This window comes from Contarinia nasturtii, unplaced genomic scaffold, assembly GCF_009176525.2.
Source record: "Contarinia nasturtii isolate CC-2019 unplaced genomic scaffold, AAFC_CNas_1.1 Cnas_scaffold_810, whole genome shotgun sequence".
NCBI lineage: Eukaryota > Metazoa > Arthropoda > Insecta > Diptera > Cecidomyiidae > Contarinia > Contarinia nasturtii.
In genome coordinates this window covers 1,782,513-1,798,463 of record NW_022198157.1, presented here as the reverse complement: position 1 = coordinate 1,798,463, position 15,951 = coordinate 1,782,513, and the positions used below count along the sequence as shown (strand labels likewise).

The 15,951-nt window shown below is 36.2% G+C and overlaps 1 protein-coding gene across 1 annotated transcript in view; it reads left to right on the top strand.

Annotated features, from left to right (window-relative positions):
• The first annotated feature begins 1,278 nt into the window (after positions 1-1,278).
• LOC116341869 (myc protein) overlaps positions 1,279-15,951 on the top strand; it is a 55,768-nt gene continuing 41,095 nt past the window's right edge. Inside the window, exons 1-2 of the mRNA XM_031769194.1 lie at positions 1,279-1,989; positions 14,182-15,383. Coding sequence (XP_031625054.1) covers positions 14,378-15,383 — 1,006 coding nt within the window. The 5' untranslated portion in view covers positions 1,279-1,989; positions 14,182-14,377. The remainder of the gene's footprint in view (positions 1,990-14,181; positions 15,384-15,951) is intronic.

Genomic DNA, 15,951 nt, shown 5'->3' with positions numbered 1-15,951 from the left:
GATGTTAAAATTAAAAGTAATCAGAGCAAAATGCCGTTTTAACACGGAGATATTTTTTCACATGTTAAAATGCCGTTTTACTCACCAAGAAATGTGTTGCGGGTAAAATGACATTTTACCATGTGAAAAAATACCCCCATGTTAAAATAGCATTTTGATCTGATTACTTTGAATTTTAAAATCTGAGTTTTCTGAGAGTACAAATTGTTGGGAAGTGTTTTGGTTTTTATTCGACCGGATTCGGTTCACAAAACATACAACGCGCCAATACACATACGCGTGATTTTGATATATAACTTGATTAGTTTATTATTAACGTTGTTCTAACGAAACAGAACAAAAGTTATACGAAAAAAAAGCGGACCAACCGAAATATAATGGCAGTTGTCGGAACCCGAATACATCGTGAATGTTGAACGAAGAAATGAAATCGGTGCTGCCGTCATTGTTACTTATCCAATTCGAATGTCGAATATGGAATGGTCGCAGTCAATGCGGTGTAGGTAACCGATTCCATGCAACGAATTTCATTTCACAAATATACGCAACATTTTACCAAACACAAACGACATAAATAATTTACTATTCGATATCATTTTGGACATTTTGTATGTCTGCTTCGTACGAAATGCGATTTCGATTGATGTCGTGTGTGGGGTATATGTATATTGTATATAGACAAAGTTCTCGGTACTCACTCTCTCGATCCGATCTATATATCAATTCGTATTTTTCATTATTATTATACATACCGGCGGATGACTGTACATAATGCCAACATGTGCATACATTCCAACTATAAACCGCACCAAGCGTATTTCGTTCTCATTTCATATCAGTGAAGTGGAGAAGAACAAAGCCGGAGTTAACGACGATGATGAAATAAAATAAACGTTGTCGTTTTATTCATACACATAACAATTTTGTGCAAGTAGAGAGAGAGAGGCTCGAATTTTTTTTCTTCAAATTCATTCTTTCTTTCTTTCGGCTACGTGGCTTCGTATGTATGTACAGCCATACAACCAAGCGATACTCCGTTCGGTGCGCAATTCGGTCCGCATCCACAAGAACATACCGATAGTGTGTGTATTATTCATTCTATATATAAGGGCCTCCGAGTACGCACACACATACACCGATAAGAGTATCGATGCCGCATTGATTTTCTCTCTGTACTTCAGAAATGGAATGTCGCTTGGTTGCGGCAGTATAGAGTGTGTATGCGTTAACGCGGCAAAAAATTGGATTTGAGAAGATTTGCTAAGGCTGTCTCTCACCAAACATTTTCACTTTAGTCGTAATTCAGGTCGCAACAAAGGACGCAGTATCGCGGTAGTCTGTGCGTTACATATAAAAAAGTAACAGAGAGAAGCAGCAAGCAAGAGAATAAGAGCCAGCTAAATCTCAAAATCCATTGAGCCATCAAGACGAGAAATTTTTTTTCCCATCACAAAATTTTTCAACCCAGCCAACGACAACCGTAGATAACATATTTTTTGCGCGATCTATTACAACCAGAGAGCGATTTCATCGTTTTATTCTGTGAAATTAATTCATTAATGAATTTTTGAAGAAAAAAAAGTAAAAAATTTGAAAGAAAAATTATTTTGCTAAAGGACTTTATTTGCGCGAATTTAAAAAAAAAATTAATAAGTGTTGCTCAGATACATTATTCAAAGACATTCACTCAACAGATGTTAGAGAGTTGATTTTTTTTAATTCTCCATTTCATTTGGTTTTTTTTTTCTTTTAATTTAAATATTCTTCTTGTGTGAAAGAACAGTTGAACGTGAAAGAACACTAAAAAGAATTTGAATAACATTTTTTGGACAATTAAAATTACAAAAAAAAAAGAAATACATAAATATTTTTTCCTGGATCACTTGGAACTATCATAAATTGTGACGCGAGTGTAAAAGTATTCCTGCTACACCGATTTTTCAGCAATAACAACGTTCATTTTCCAAAGTGCAATTTTAATTTTTGTGTGTAAGTGGATTTTTCAAATTCATTATTATTATTATAATTTTTTTTTTGTTGTTTCTTGTTTCTTGTTACAAGTGCGAACTGTGATCGATACATTGTACGTGGCAAATGCGACCGATATTTTTTTGTCGGTTCGCTCTGCTGAAATTTCGTAGAATCAATAATTCCTTTTTTTCTTGGAATTTTTTTTTTGAAATCGACTTGCTAAGATTCTGGTCGGTTCGTTTATAATATGTTTGTGTGTGCGAGCGTGATTTTAGTGCAAAAAATCTCTTTCTCCGCTGCTCCACAGGGTTTGTCTTGTGCGAGAAGAGAGAAAGATTGTTGTGTGACGAGTGTGTGTGTTTGTGTGTGTGGCATTCCTTTCTCTTTTTCTCGAACATTGATCGATATATATGTATTTATTTATTCTTGAGTGCGATCCGACTATCTAATTGCCGTTATGCACATTTTTGAGTGAATAAAAGAAGAAGAAGAAGAGGAAAAAAAGAGTTATATTTAAAGAAGAAAAAAAAAATCGTATGCACATACAATACGGCCAATGCTCAGCCAATCGTATAGAAAAATGACTGCCGAGTCTTCTGTCTTTAGAAATCTTGCATCGCGCGAGTGTGAGCGAGCTGGCCACAGAACGATGAAGTATGAAAATAAAAGACGAAGAATCATAGAATGTTGGTGCCCAGCACTGAATTCTTATTCAAGTCAAGTTGCAATGCAATATGTTCGCGCAGCCGATTATTTACAATATGTGCAAAAATACAAAATAAATTGCGTGCGATGTGGTGGTTCATTCACTATTTTAATCTGTTGTTCCGTTTTGCGCATTCTTGCGAAATACCACCGATCACCAAGCACTAACGTGTGTATATTAAAGCCCATCAATATTATTATCATCATCATCGTCGTTGTCGTCATCGTACTATATATATACATTGAGGCTTTGAGCAGTGCAGTTAGTTCCCTTGGTCACCGCTCGACCGTTTTTAATTCAATATAACGGCACTATTTATTTCTTTTTTTTTTGGCCAAATTTCCTTGTGAGAAAAATTGTCTTCTTTTAAAAATGTGCACTTAATTTTTTTTCACTTCGATTTATTCATTTTAAATAGTAATGTAAATTACTTCCTTCGCCCAGTTGCACAGGCATATACACTCACGCAGTACGTACAGACAACCGACAATCGAAAGTCAAAGTTCAATTTCGACCAAATATGCGTCGTTTTGAGCGCAATTTTCCTTTGTATGTCAGATTAATATCGCCGTGCTGCTGCTGTGTGTTGTCGTTTGTGCAATAACACCAAAGCCTCATTCATATCTGACAAAGTCCGGCCTCGCAAAATAAAATAAAAAATATATTAAAATTATAATAATATGTATAGTTATAGTTTACGATCTAGCTCACTCCGATGTAGAGCACGTTCAAAGCAACGATTAAAAATCAATGAATATGAAATAATAAAAATTTCTGGGTTTTATTGAAGCGACTACAACTGCCGGTTATTGTTTCTGTTTTTTCGTTGGTGTTACTGTCGAAATCCAATGTTATTATTAAAATATTTTCTCTCACTCGGCACATAGACACATTCACATACACACGCATTCAATTCAAAACAGCAAAAAAAAAACCGACGCGCCAAAAAAAGAAAATAAACAAAACAATGCACTGAGGCATTGCGCGGCCGGAGAGAATAGTGAAATAAAAAGAAGAAGCAAGCACACAGAGAGAATGAGAACATAATAAAAACACACCACACACAATTCAGCCGGCAATATAAACATGCAACGTGCATATATAAAAAAAAAACCGCTTTTTGCCGCATTTATACACTAACATTATTCTCTCATCATTTTTTTAATTCGTTTTTGTTGTGGTTGTCTCTTTCTGTCCGCGGTCGCCCACAAATGGAGCACAGCAAGCGTATATGCACTTATACCGATAAAATGAATGAGCGAGAATGAGCGAGAATGAGCGAGAATGAGCCAGACTATTGGCTGACATGCGAGTAAGTGTACGCGCAATAAAATGCCATAACACACGATGTGTAAACATACAAAATGCTTGGCTCTGCAATAATATGATAACCAAAGTATTCACATTTGCACCAAGCGAAAAAAGCACACGCACACCCATACATTACATTGTTGCAAATGGGATGACGACGCATCGGCGACGAGGGTTAAAATCGTTGCATCGACAATAATAAATAATACACAATAACCAGAAGGTTATGAAAATTTTGTTGTGAAATTAGCAAATAAAATTGTCGAAACACATTTTGTTTTTTTAAGCCAAAACACACGAAAAAGAAGAAGAATTTAAAAATGTAGTAAAGAAGGAAGCGTATGCATTGCACGTTCTAATGTTTGAACAAGTGTATCATGTTCAAGTACGGATTGCAATGAGCTTATATATTAAATTACTCCGATAATATGGGAAAAAAGGTGTGTTTCTCTCGTTCGTTTTTCCGCTAAAATTATTTTGCATTCGGCGCTCATTCCTCCCTCAACCACCGTTGCCGTTCATTGATCATTTTTTTTACTTTGCATTCATCAAATTTTACTGTTTACTCCTGTTGTTGTTGATGATGATATAAATGACTTGTTATTTACGTCGCGCATTATTTGTGTGTGTTTGTGTGCCCGTTGCGAATTGGTGTTAATCATCATTTAATAGATATTCCAATGAATCCTCTACGATTCAAAATTATAATTTCCAGCTATTACTGACTAGCGCACACCAAATCAAATGCAAGATTTGAAGTAATTTGTTAGCATTTTTCCATAGTCTCAATTTAAATTAAGTGGTTGTGAATTCGGTTGAGTTTGATTTAAGAACTCTCATATCATTTTCATATTTTATAAGACGACAATTGGATGGATGTTTGTGTAATTCGTGCCAAACTGATTTTCTTCGAACCGATTTCATCACATTGTGTACATATATTGTGGCCTAGCGCATACTCATTCGCTCGCTTATTCGTTCTCAGTCGCTCTGTGTGTGCACTGTATTTCACGTTGTCGACAACGACGACGACGGCGGCTATCGTATGCAGTATAGTAGAAAACGCACAATACCGGTGTCTGGCGCATATAACTGCATAGATATATACGATACATACTATAGACATAATGAAAATGGAAATGTTTTGTTGTGTTTTTTTTTCTTCTCTTTTCTCTCTGCCCCGTTGTCGTTTGCGCTATCACATACGTTACAACTGTTTTGAAAGAAAAAGAAAAAAATGCGCGCGCTACAGGTTTTTCCACTCGCATCATATACAATATTTCAAGATAGAGATATATAAAATTGGGTGACATCTTTGAATTTAGTCGATATGTAAATTGCGCGCATTTCAACAGAAACTGTTTTTATCGTCAAAGCATCGACAAATTTTTTCTTGTGGTCGGAATTTTATTTTGAAAATAACATTTCTGACACAATTCCACTCGAAACATGTTTCAATTTCTAACTTCTATTTCATTGAATCGCATTTCACACATCAGTAAAATGTAGATCCATTTTTCCGTCAATTATCTTCCATTTTTTTTTTCGTTGCCAATTTCAATTCCGTCCGGTAACTGTTTCTCGTAAAATTCCATGAATTGAACGATAAAGATAGGAAACGGTATTTGAGTGAAGATTTTAAGTACAGCACTCTTGTTACATAGAAAGAACAGTGTGAATAAAGTATGTACTTTGTAACCGATTCATTTACGTGATGAATTCGTTCAACAAAATTTTCAAATATTCGATGTATCATGCAACAACAAAAACAATTACCAGTTTCAATGAAGTGAAAGAGAAGGATTGTGTATTTCGTCTTGCAACCAATTTAGAATATCAGAGACCGCTTAACTGTCGTTTTATTGTGGTGCGTGTCTCACTCAAACCCGAACAATAGGCGGTGATAATGCGATGATGACAGCAACGACGCGCAACACACAATCAATACGAGCGAAAGAGAAAGTCGCATACTTAATAGAAATCACACACGAACATTGAATAAACAACAACATCAACACCACGAAAATGCAATAGAACAACAACTGTATTGCACTGTGTGTCCATCTTAATTACGAAGATTTTTGCCTTGTGAAATAAATGAAAGGGAATGAGAATAAAAAACAACATACACACACAAACAATTCTGCTCGTTGGAATTCTCTGCCGTGTATTTGTTTGAGTTTTTATTCTTCGCTCTTGTGGTTGTTCTCTCTACTTGTGCTTTTCCTCATATTTGACTTGGCACTTTTTGCGTGATGTATTGTCTAGTGGCTCTTTGTTGGCAGTGCGACAAAAAATTACTATCTTTTTTGCCGAACGTTTGTTCTTTAGTGTTGTATGTGTTGTTTTATTCCTCTGTGCTCTACCTTACTCTCCCTCTCTCTCTACCCGATTATTTGCATACGAATGTATGGCTAACGTTTGCGTATTGAATTTCGCTGCAGGTCGGGTAATTTTAGCCGTCTAGAATAATTCGTTTCGACGAAATTCTCTCTCTCTATCGCAGTATATTAATTAGGCGTTTTGTTACGTTTGACGGTTATAAACGTTTCTGGATAATTTGCTCGGCAGCATTTCTTGTTCTGTTTTTGTTTTGTTTTTTTTTTTTTTTTTTTTTTTTGCAATATTTTTATTATTTGTTTATAAGCGTAGACGTGATAAATTTTTCGATGTTTACACTAACAAGAACACAACAAAAACACAAAATTTCCAATAAGCCACATTGGGAGAGATGCGGTAACTGCGACGCCACTCGCATCGTTGTGCATTTTCAACAAATGTAAATGGCTTTAGCATTTCAACTAAACAGCAAATTAGCATACATTGCGTTCAATAGCTGTTCGCTGGAGTGTTTTTTTTCTTTCTCCGTCTCTTTCTTCGGCAAATAAACGGCGTTTGCGCGTGTTATAACCAGAAATGTGAAGTATGAATTGATTCATTGCCGCTTCAATATTTGGTTTTACGCTGCTTGACGCAAACGGTGTATTCGGCGAAAATCACCATTAAGACGGTATTAATTACAAAATAATGAAGACGAATGAGTTATGTATGACTATAAATGTATAAGCTTTGATGAATAGAACAACGAAAAAGTATATATATATATCCCACGAATCGCTGTTTTAGCTTTTTTCTACTTCCTTTTCCAAATAAATTTGCGTCAATGTGTGGTCTTATTCAAAAAATAATCCAGCTTCAATCCGATTTGTTGCGTATGCTTCTCTATGAATAGTGTGCAACGCAAAGCTAAGTAAATTAGATACTCCGCATGCAAAAAAAAAACCAACAAAATCCTGTTGAGGCGTACTCGCAACACCCAACATTTATATTTACGGAAATCCATGACATTCAATTGACATTTACGCTGTGTCGATGCGTTTTCATTTTATTCCCATAAAATGCAGCTAACGGTTTCTCATTTTTCAAATTGCCCGTAAAAAATCGTATCGTAATTCGAGATACTTAAAATCAAATTCACTCACCCAACCGACGAAAAACACGAGCATTCTTCGTGCCATCACACATAAATATTTGTGTCCGTGTGAATCGACGAATAGATAGAGATGGAAGGGGAAAAGGAGAGCGGGAACAAAAAACGACCACGGTCAAAATGCAGCCAGATAATAATTTTTGCTGATCATTTTCGCGCATGCAAACTGAGCCAAAACAACCAAATTCGTTTCATAAGCAAATTAGCCGTGTTGAGGTTTTTTTCTCATTGTTTTTGTTTATCGACTGTATATATGCTGGTGTGTATTTGGAACAGTTTGCAGCGAAACACACACACATACTTTACGGCCGACTCCAACAATGCAATTGTAATTATCTTTCTGCTCATTCCAATCGCAGAGCTGGTCCACTCTACGCCAAATGTGATGTATAGAATGCGAGCAAAAAAAAGATGATACAGAAAAAAGGCACTCACTAATTGTGTATGGCTTCCAGATAAGTGGAATATGAATTTTTTCATCGTTCAAAAATGTGTGTTTTTTTGTTATTCTGTTCATTTTGTTTGTTGTCTTCAGTTTCATATTCGCTACGGAATGTTGCTGTCTGTGTAGAAGACTGAAATTGGCGCATAGTATTACCATTCGCTATGACAATAACAATATCGTTGACAATAGAAAGCAACATAACAATCCATATTTCGTTGTCACTTTGGAATTCGTATAAGTACGTATAATTTCATTTAAACGAATCTGATTCCAATTCGTCGGATTCATTTTTAATGTCTTCAAAGTTGGAAAAACTCCATGGCGACGCTAGTTCTTTTCTCTCTCTTTTTTGCTTGCTTTGCGTTGCTTCAGTCACTTGTGTGAGCATTCACGTGTGGGCAAGCATTCCATACGAAAAAGCCTTGTGTTTCGGGTCTTGAGTTTCGCAAAAGCGTTTGTTGTGCACGCAAAAAGGAGGCACACCACAAGGAATAAGGCTAAATTTCATTGACACTGCATGAATGTTCATGCATGAACAAGTAAAATGAGACAATTCGTCTTCGTAACAAATAAGAATTGTTGCCGGTTTATTTTTCCGTTTAAATTGAATTACAGCGACAACGACAATTAACAAAGCGTTCCAATGAATCGCCAACCAAAGCGTATGTGTGTGTATTTTCTGGCAAAATTCATGTTTGTTGCTAACTGGAAAAACAGACACTGTGGCACACAAACCTCGGCCGCATTTCTCGCAATTTTATTGTATTTGACTTGAGAGTTAGAAGCAAACAATTGAAAAAGAGCAAAAAGAATCCCAAAAACCATTGTCTATCTGAAGTGAAAGAGATGGAAAAATGACGAAAGGGACGAAATTTCTTCCGCGTAAAATAATACGCACACACACACAGCTGGCAACAGGAGAGAGCTCGCGCTAACAAAAGGACCTTCCTTTTTAATTGTCTCGTTTGATGTTTCGTTGTTTGTGCCATGATGCGTAGAAGAGATGACTGAAGCAGGATATGCTCTCGAAAGAAATTCACTCTCTTTCTGTGTCATTTTTAATTTACACAAATCTATGGAAAAATAAGACACAAAGTAAAAGAAGAATGGCAACACGAAAAGAATAACAAAAAAATATATGAAGAAGCGAGAATGTGGTTCAGGTAGGCAAACAAAAAATTCCAGAAAATTGTCTCCTTTCTTTAGAAAATCGGCTTGACGCAATTTCGATGTCATACTGAACCTGAAAATGAAAAAGAGAGCAAGAAAATAGAAAAGAATCGGTTTTGCACTACCAACCCAATTACCTATAACATCTGGCCCGAGTTGTCGTTTTTCGACCGAAAACAATTGCAAATCAGTGCGCATCTGTATCGTTTAGGTAATTTTCTGGTCGGCGCAATTCAATCATAACCGAGGTGATAGATGGGAAACAAGAATTTTTCTAGTTTTCTCCATAATTTCTGCCTGGAAAAATACAACACAAATCCGTTGCATTTTGCTCTCTTTCCGTTAATTCCTTTGCATTGTTCGTCATTTGTATTATTATTATTTCTTATCTTCTTCGTCTTCTTCTTTGTGTGTTTGTGACGTGTGCTTACGCAATTCAATAATTGGGAAAAATTACGAGAGCAAAGAGAAAGATGTGATTTAATTCATAGCTACTTCATCGGCAATTATGATTCACGGCGTGTTCGAATTATAAAGGGAATGTTACGGGTGTGTAATAGTTTTTCAATTTCAAATTTCATCCAACACACACTCCGAACGAATTGAGAACGAAGATCAAGAAAATGGGGGAAAGAAAATGTGTCGATCTAACAATGAAGTTAGATTCACATTCGGTCCAATGGCATTTCGGATTTATTCACTTTCATTTGATTGAGTTCACAAATGAACAAGGCCATTCAATGGCTGCATATCCTATTGGCAAAATATAAAAAGAATACAACGATTCTTATTTATGAGCTAGTTTCTCATACCTCGTAATTTAGGCGAGCATTTTTCAATTTCCCAATGTGTGTTTTCAAAAAGAGACCAATAAAAATGAAATATGCACACATTTTACCTTCGATTCGTTTTCTTTTATTCCGGGGCCAAATTGTTAATTTCAGGGTAAAAGATGTGTTGTGCAAATGTTTAACTGGAATTTCATTTGCTCTGTCTCCCGATCTTATTTACGATCTCCGGTAACCCAATAATAAATTCAAAGATTTCACTTTTCTTTTCATTGAAATTGGATTGCATTCATTACTGTCTATCGGCTAAATTAGTCACATGAAAGCGATATTGTTCAAAACAAATGAATCAGAATAATCTTGACGAACTGAAAAAAAGAGAGCGAGACGATGATCGACAGCATAGAATACAAAAGGAACAATGATGAAAGTGAATGTTCTTATTTTTATTCATGATCACATATGGCACGAGGATTTGACATAACGATGATAATAACACACAGTCATCGTTCTTAAATATAACTGAAATTAGAAAACGTTTCACAAAAATGTCCATTTTTATACAACAACAAAAAATGACAAGAGAATCTTAGTAGGAATGCAGAGTGAGAAAGAGCAAGAGAGAGAATGCGCGAGCGCTCATCCATTTGTTCCGTTCTAAATTTACGATCTTAGAAAATAACGAGGTAATCACACATCGGACGCCAGCTGAATCATTGCAAATCGCATATACACCATCACACTTAATAATCATGACTTATCGGTTTTTTTCTTCTCCCTTCATCTCTCTCTCTGCCCTTTTCAAATAATACAACACACAAAAGACAATGAAAAAAAGGCAAATAAGATACGATGACGATTTCATTTGATAGCGTGCGTTCTTCTTCGCATGTGTGTTGCATATATAATGAAATTCTATTGAGAAGCCACATCTTTGTACAACTTTTAGAAGTAAAAAAAAAACCAAGAACAAACGAGAAAATGGGAATAGATTTGGTGATTTGCTGGCAAATGAGATTATTTATCGGAAAAAATGCCAAAGTATATAGCGTCATCGATGCGGTGCTGCCCACTGCAAAGCATTTTGCATTGCACGCTTACATCAATTGAAGATTTCCCTTTTTTTGCTTCATGTCTCGTGATCACGTTCATATTATTTCGTTATTGCCATAATATACAATTTAGTTTCATGTGTGTTCATTCGATGTCGTGCCAAATTAAGTTTTAAAACACAAACATACACATTGCCCGTACACTTTTATCTGAACCAACTTATGGCCCTTTATTATATTATTTAAATAAATTTATTTGAAAAAAAAAAACCAAATTATGACATTTTTTTCGATGATAATGCGCGCAACGAACAACAGAAGCCAAGCAGCAGTCTATCCATCTAGAAGACATTCGCATATGGTAACATGTTGTCGGGGATTTTTTTTCGTCACATATATATATTGCATGGCTTGTTTGTGTGTATATCGTTGCTATTCATTGAGCCCATTGAGAATTTGTACATAGCCGGCGTCAGTCATAAAATAATGATTCATCGTTTTTATCATGAACTCAAATACTAATAATAATAGTATACGCGCCATCAACACACACACACACACACAGCACAGCAAAAAAAATAATATATAAAGCAACAACAAAAAAAACAATAAGAGGCCGAGTGAGCAAGCAGAAAAAAGCCGGTTGCAACAGTCAATCATTCGGTGTTTCCAATTTTTTTCCTTCATTTCATTCGCGATGAATGAGGTAAATACGCTTTCAATTCATGCGAACACATGCAAGCGAAAAAAAACACACACACACGACCCGCAATGATATTTACAAACAGAGTGTGTGCTCTCTTCGCGAATTCAGAGAAGCATTGATGCGATGAATCCGCTTGCTATTCCTTCAATGTGATTGATATTTTGCGATGTTAATGATGACGAAGGATGATGAGAACCACATATTGAAAAAGGCCAAGCGGGACAGAGAAAGAAGAAAAGATCAAACTAATAACATGTGTAAATATTGATGCAAAACGTATATAATTTGTTTTTTTTTACTGCTTATGCACTGTGTGCCATTTGCGGTTTAATATGCGAGATATTCAATATCCGTTGTATGTTTTGTGTCGTTGTGTCTGTGTGTATGTTTCGCGCGATGCGACAGTCTGTCAGTGACTCTGCATCAAGTCCATTGATTTGATTATGTGTGTTGCTTTATTCATGGCTTTGTACTCATTTTTTTCGGTGCTCCATTCGAGTTGACTATATCATTGCACAGTCAGAGTCTTTGGCCAGAGATCTAGATAGAGTTGCCATTGTCGCCGTCGCAGTTGTAGCCGTCGTCGTCACTGATTTTTGCACACGCGTTCGCTGTGCTATCGCATTCGTTTCCAATTGAACATTGGTATGGGAAAATTCCATTTATTTTTCACAACAGCAGCATAACATAAATGAAATACTATATTAGTACAGTTATACTATACTCGTGGGTTTCTTATTGACTGCACCTCATAGACTCACAATCTATACGCATACATATAGACACAGTATCTTGATGCACGTTAGGCACAATAAGAAAAAGAAACCAATCCATTCCCCACTGACGCTGTCGTCATAGCCACCTCAAAATTCTCTGCCGTCTTATTCTCGCTGGTATGAGTAATCGTGTGTGTGTGTGTGTGTGTGCCTTTTGCAATTCCAATTCATTAACCCAAACGGCAAAAGCCGCCAAAGTACATGCAAGTCAACAACATGAGTGACGAATTGTATTGGCTATCGATATGAATTGTGTAAATTGAGTAAATGGATTGCGAATGGTCATCAATGGCACATTGCATGCATGCATCAGAATTATATTGCGAATTGTGTGCATATGGTCGACGATGACGATGGCGATGAGAGAGAAACATAGGCGTACCAATTTCAAATTGCACTGTGTGAAAATGATGCAAGCGAAAATTGGCCACAGACTTCTTCTCCATATGCATGCCAATATATGTTTGGAATGCAAAAAACGAGAGGCAAACAAACGAAATAAATGGAAAACCTAATGAGATCAAAGTCACCGGATCAAATTGTTTATGGTTACGTGTCTTGTCGCTTTTTGCCAATCGGTTTTTTTAAACAAGTTGATTTCGAAATGTATCGAACCGATGCCATCAATTTTGTTCATTTTTCCCCGTTTTTTTCTATCATTTGTTATTTGTTGTTTTAAATTGAAACATTTTCCTTTCTCAAAAAGTGATTAACACACCGTAAATGTCTATTTTCATTTCCATTGACGCCTTTCACTCAATCGAACGCTCGCGCAGCCAACAGCGCGTCAACATATGCCAGCAACTCTCACAATTGTACGCTCCAAATAGTGAAGTGCATTGATTTCATTATTCTAATTAAGAGAGTTCGTGAATGGTGTGTTATCGGGCGTAGGCGTCGAACCATTCACACATTCATGCGAGCAATTTGGCGTTAGTAAAGGGTTTGCATTTAAATGTTCATACGGCATCTCACTGCAACCGAATGGCAGTGCACGATGTGGTTTTATGGTGATGAATTCTGAATGATTTATATCGTCTTTTTATGGGCACATTATACTTCGTTATGGATACAAACCCCGCGCACGATAAATGTGCATGCGATCTTTGTACTTTAGCGTTGAAACGACTTAAGTTTTTTTTTTTTTTCATTATCGCAAGACATCTCGTGTATATTTCCCCGCTTTCCAAGAGGTGCCATGTCATTTCATTGATTATTCCGTTTGCCATACATAGAAATAGATCAATTTTATATATCAATTATTGGCTTCTTTTCGTTATTACACCTTTCAATCGAATCGTGAATAATAGGGAGAAAACTATGGAGATTAGCGTTTGCGTCTCTTTAACAAGAGAGCTCATTACGATCAGTGACGCGCGCGCGCGCTCGCAAACACTACAGCACACTCTACTTCATTCATGAATAGAGAGCGGAAAAAATACCGGGTTACAGAGAGTAACAAAAAAAAATAATAATAATTTACGATGCATATGCAATGAATAAGCCGACGTTGTGTTATCGATCACTTTAATCATAAAGCGAAAGTTGCTGATTAGCTGTTGCCGCTACGGGTAAACTGCATATCATAAATGAAATGCTTCAAGCAGAATTTTAATTGCACGACACAAAATACAAAGCGAAAAAAAAATTGTGTCTATTTTATCACACAAGAAACAATTTTCTAAATGTTGACAATCCTCGCCATACAAAATGTAATTCAATTCAATTTTTTTACGTTCATTTTTTTTCTTCTCATTTTTTTGCAGACCGGTTCAACTACACATACACACAGCGGAAAATCACCTTGGAGGCAAGAGATTCGCCACAATTTGATAATAACAACAATAAAAAAAAGCGGGAGAGAGATTGGAAAAGAGATAGAAATACGACCAATCCCCAAACAATTCATATAAACAATTTTAACTTTTAACCGATACCCATTGTGGTTTTTAAATTAATTTTATGTTGAGCTATAAACGAATTCGAAAAATAAGCGAGATGTTTGATGATTCTAGTACGCAGATCAATATGAATTTTAACGATCAATTTAACTTTGACGCCGACATGGATTGGAAATATGAAGCACTGAACTTCCCAGCATCGGAGTTCAGCATCGAATCACAATTCGATTTTGGTTTGGATATATTCGACGAACCATTATCGCCACAAAGTCAAATCCGTAATCATGACTGCATGTGGTCCGGACGGTGTACAACACATCCAAATGAATGCTTGAACAGCCGAAACAATTGCAATAAGAATAAATTGGCGGCCATACAACAAACAGCATCGACGTCACAGCAAAAACAACAACAATCACACAACGCATCATTATTGCAAAAACAACAGAAAAGCATTCAACAAAAGAACAAACATAATATTCCGGCTGGTCAATCGTTGCTACGACAAATAAAACCGATTGCAATTCATGTGCCGAAAATTACCACCAATGACTTCCTCAACAATCGTGATTTCATCGCACGTCCAGACACTCCATTGAGCTTGGATGATGATGTTCCCGAATTTAAACACAATATCGATTTGGCAGCATGCACCGTTGGTTCGAATAGAATGAGTTTAATCGAAGATTCACCAACCGAAATCATAAACATTTTGAAAGAACATTTGGAAGACACAAGCAGCAATCGCACACCACAAGTCACCGGTTATATACGAGCTGATGCAGATGATTTAGATGAAATTATCAATGACATAAAAAGCTTACCCGATTTTGAAAATCAATCCGAAGACGAAGAAATTACCGATGAAAGTGATGCGACCAACGATAGTTTTAGTGCAAACAACACAATGGCTTCGATACCGCCGCAACAAATACAACCGACCACGATCAAAAACACAATCACAGCCTACGAAATTACACAAAGTATGCACAGTGACCACAGCTACACAAGAAATAAAAACCGAGTTGATGTCATCGGATTGGGCGTACAAACACCATCTGATTCAGGTACGTTATTCTTTAACTACATTTTTTTGTTCATTTCATTTGAAGTATCATAATCCTATAGGCTTACATTTCAATTAGAATTAAGGTGGTGTCAAGCACGTATTGAGTATATTTTTTATTTGAATAATTTTTTGTTAGTTAATGTAGTTACAGAGTGTTATCAAATGAGATTAGTTCCCGTGCGACCAACAGTTATATTATTCCCTCGGCTGACTTTCAATAGAGTTCAATTTCAATTTGTAATTTTGAGTGTGTGTGTTTTCTTTCTTTTACGACTATTCTACATTTCGAAATGCTTTTTCCGTAATTAAGTCATTTTCGGTGCGCATTTGTTGTGTCAACTTGCAGTCAGTGTGTCTGTTACTGCAGCAATCATCCAGTATGCGAGTATTTCTTTCTTTCAATATCCAAATTGTCCATCAATGAATGCCATAAAATGAATGAGCCTAAAACACATCAGCTGAATTTAATATACGCACACACACACACATAGAAACGCACATACAATGTACACATCATAAATAGTCAGCTATTTTTGTCACGTTTATTTCAAATTAGTTGGGAACAC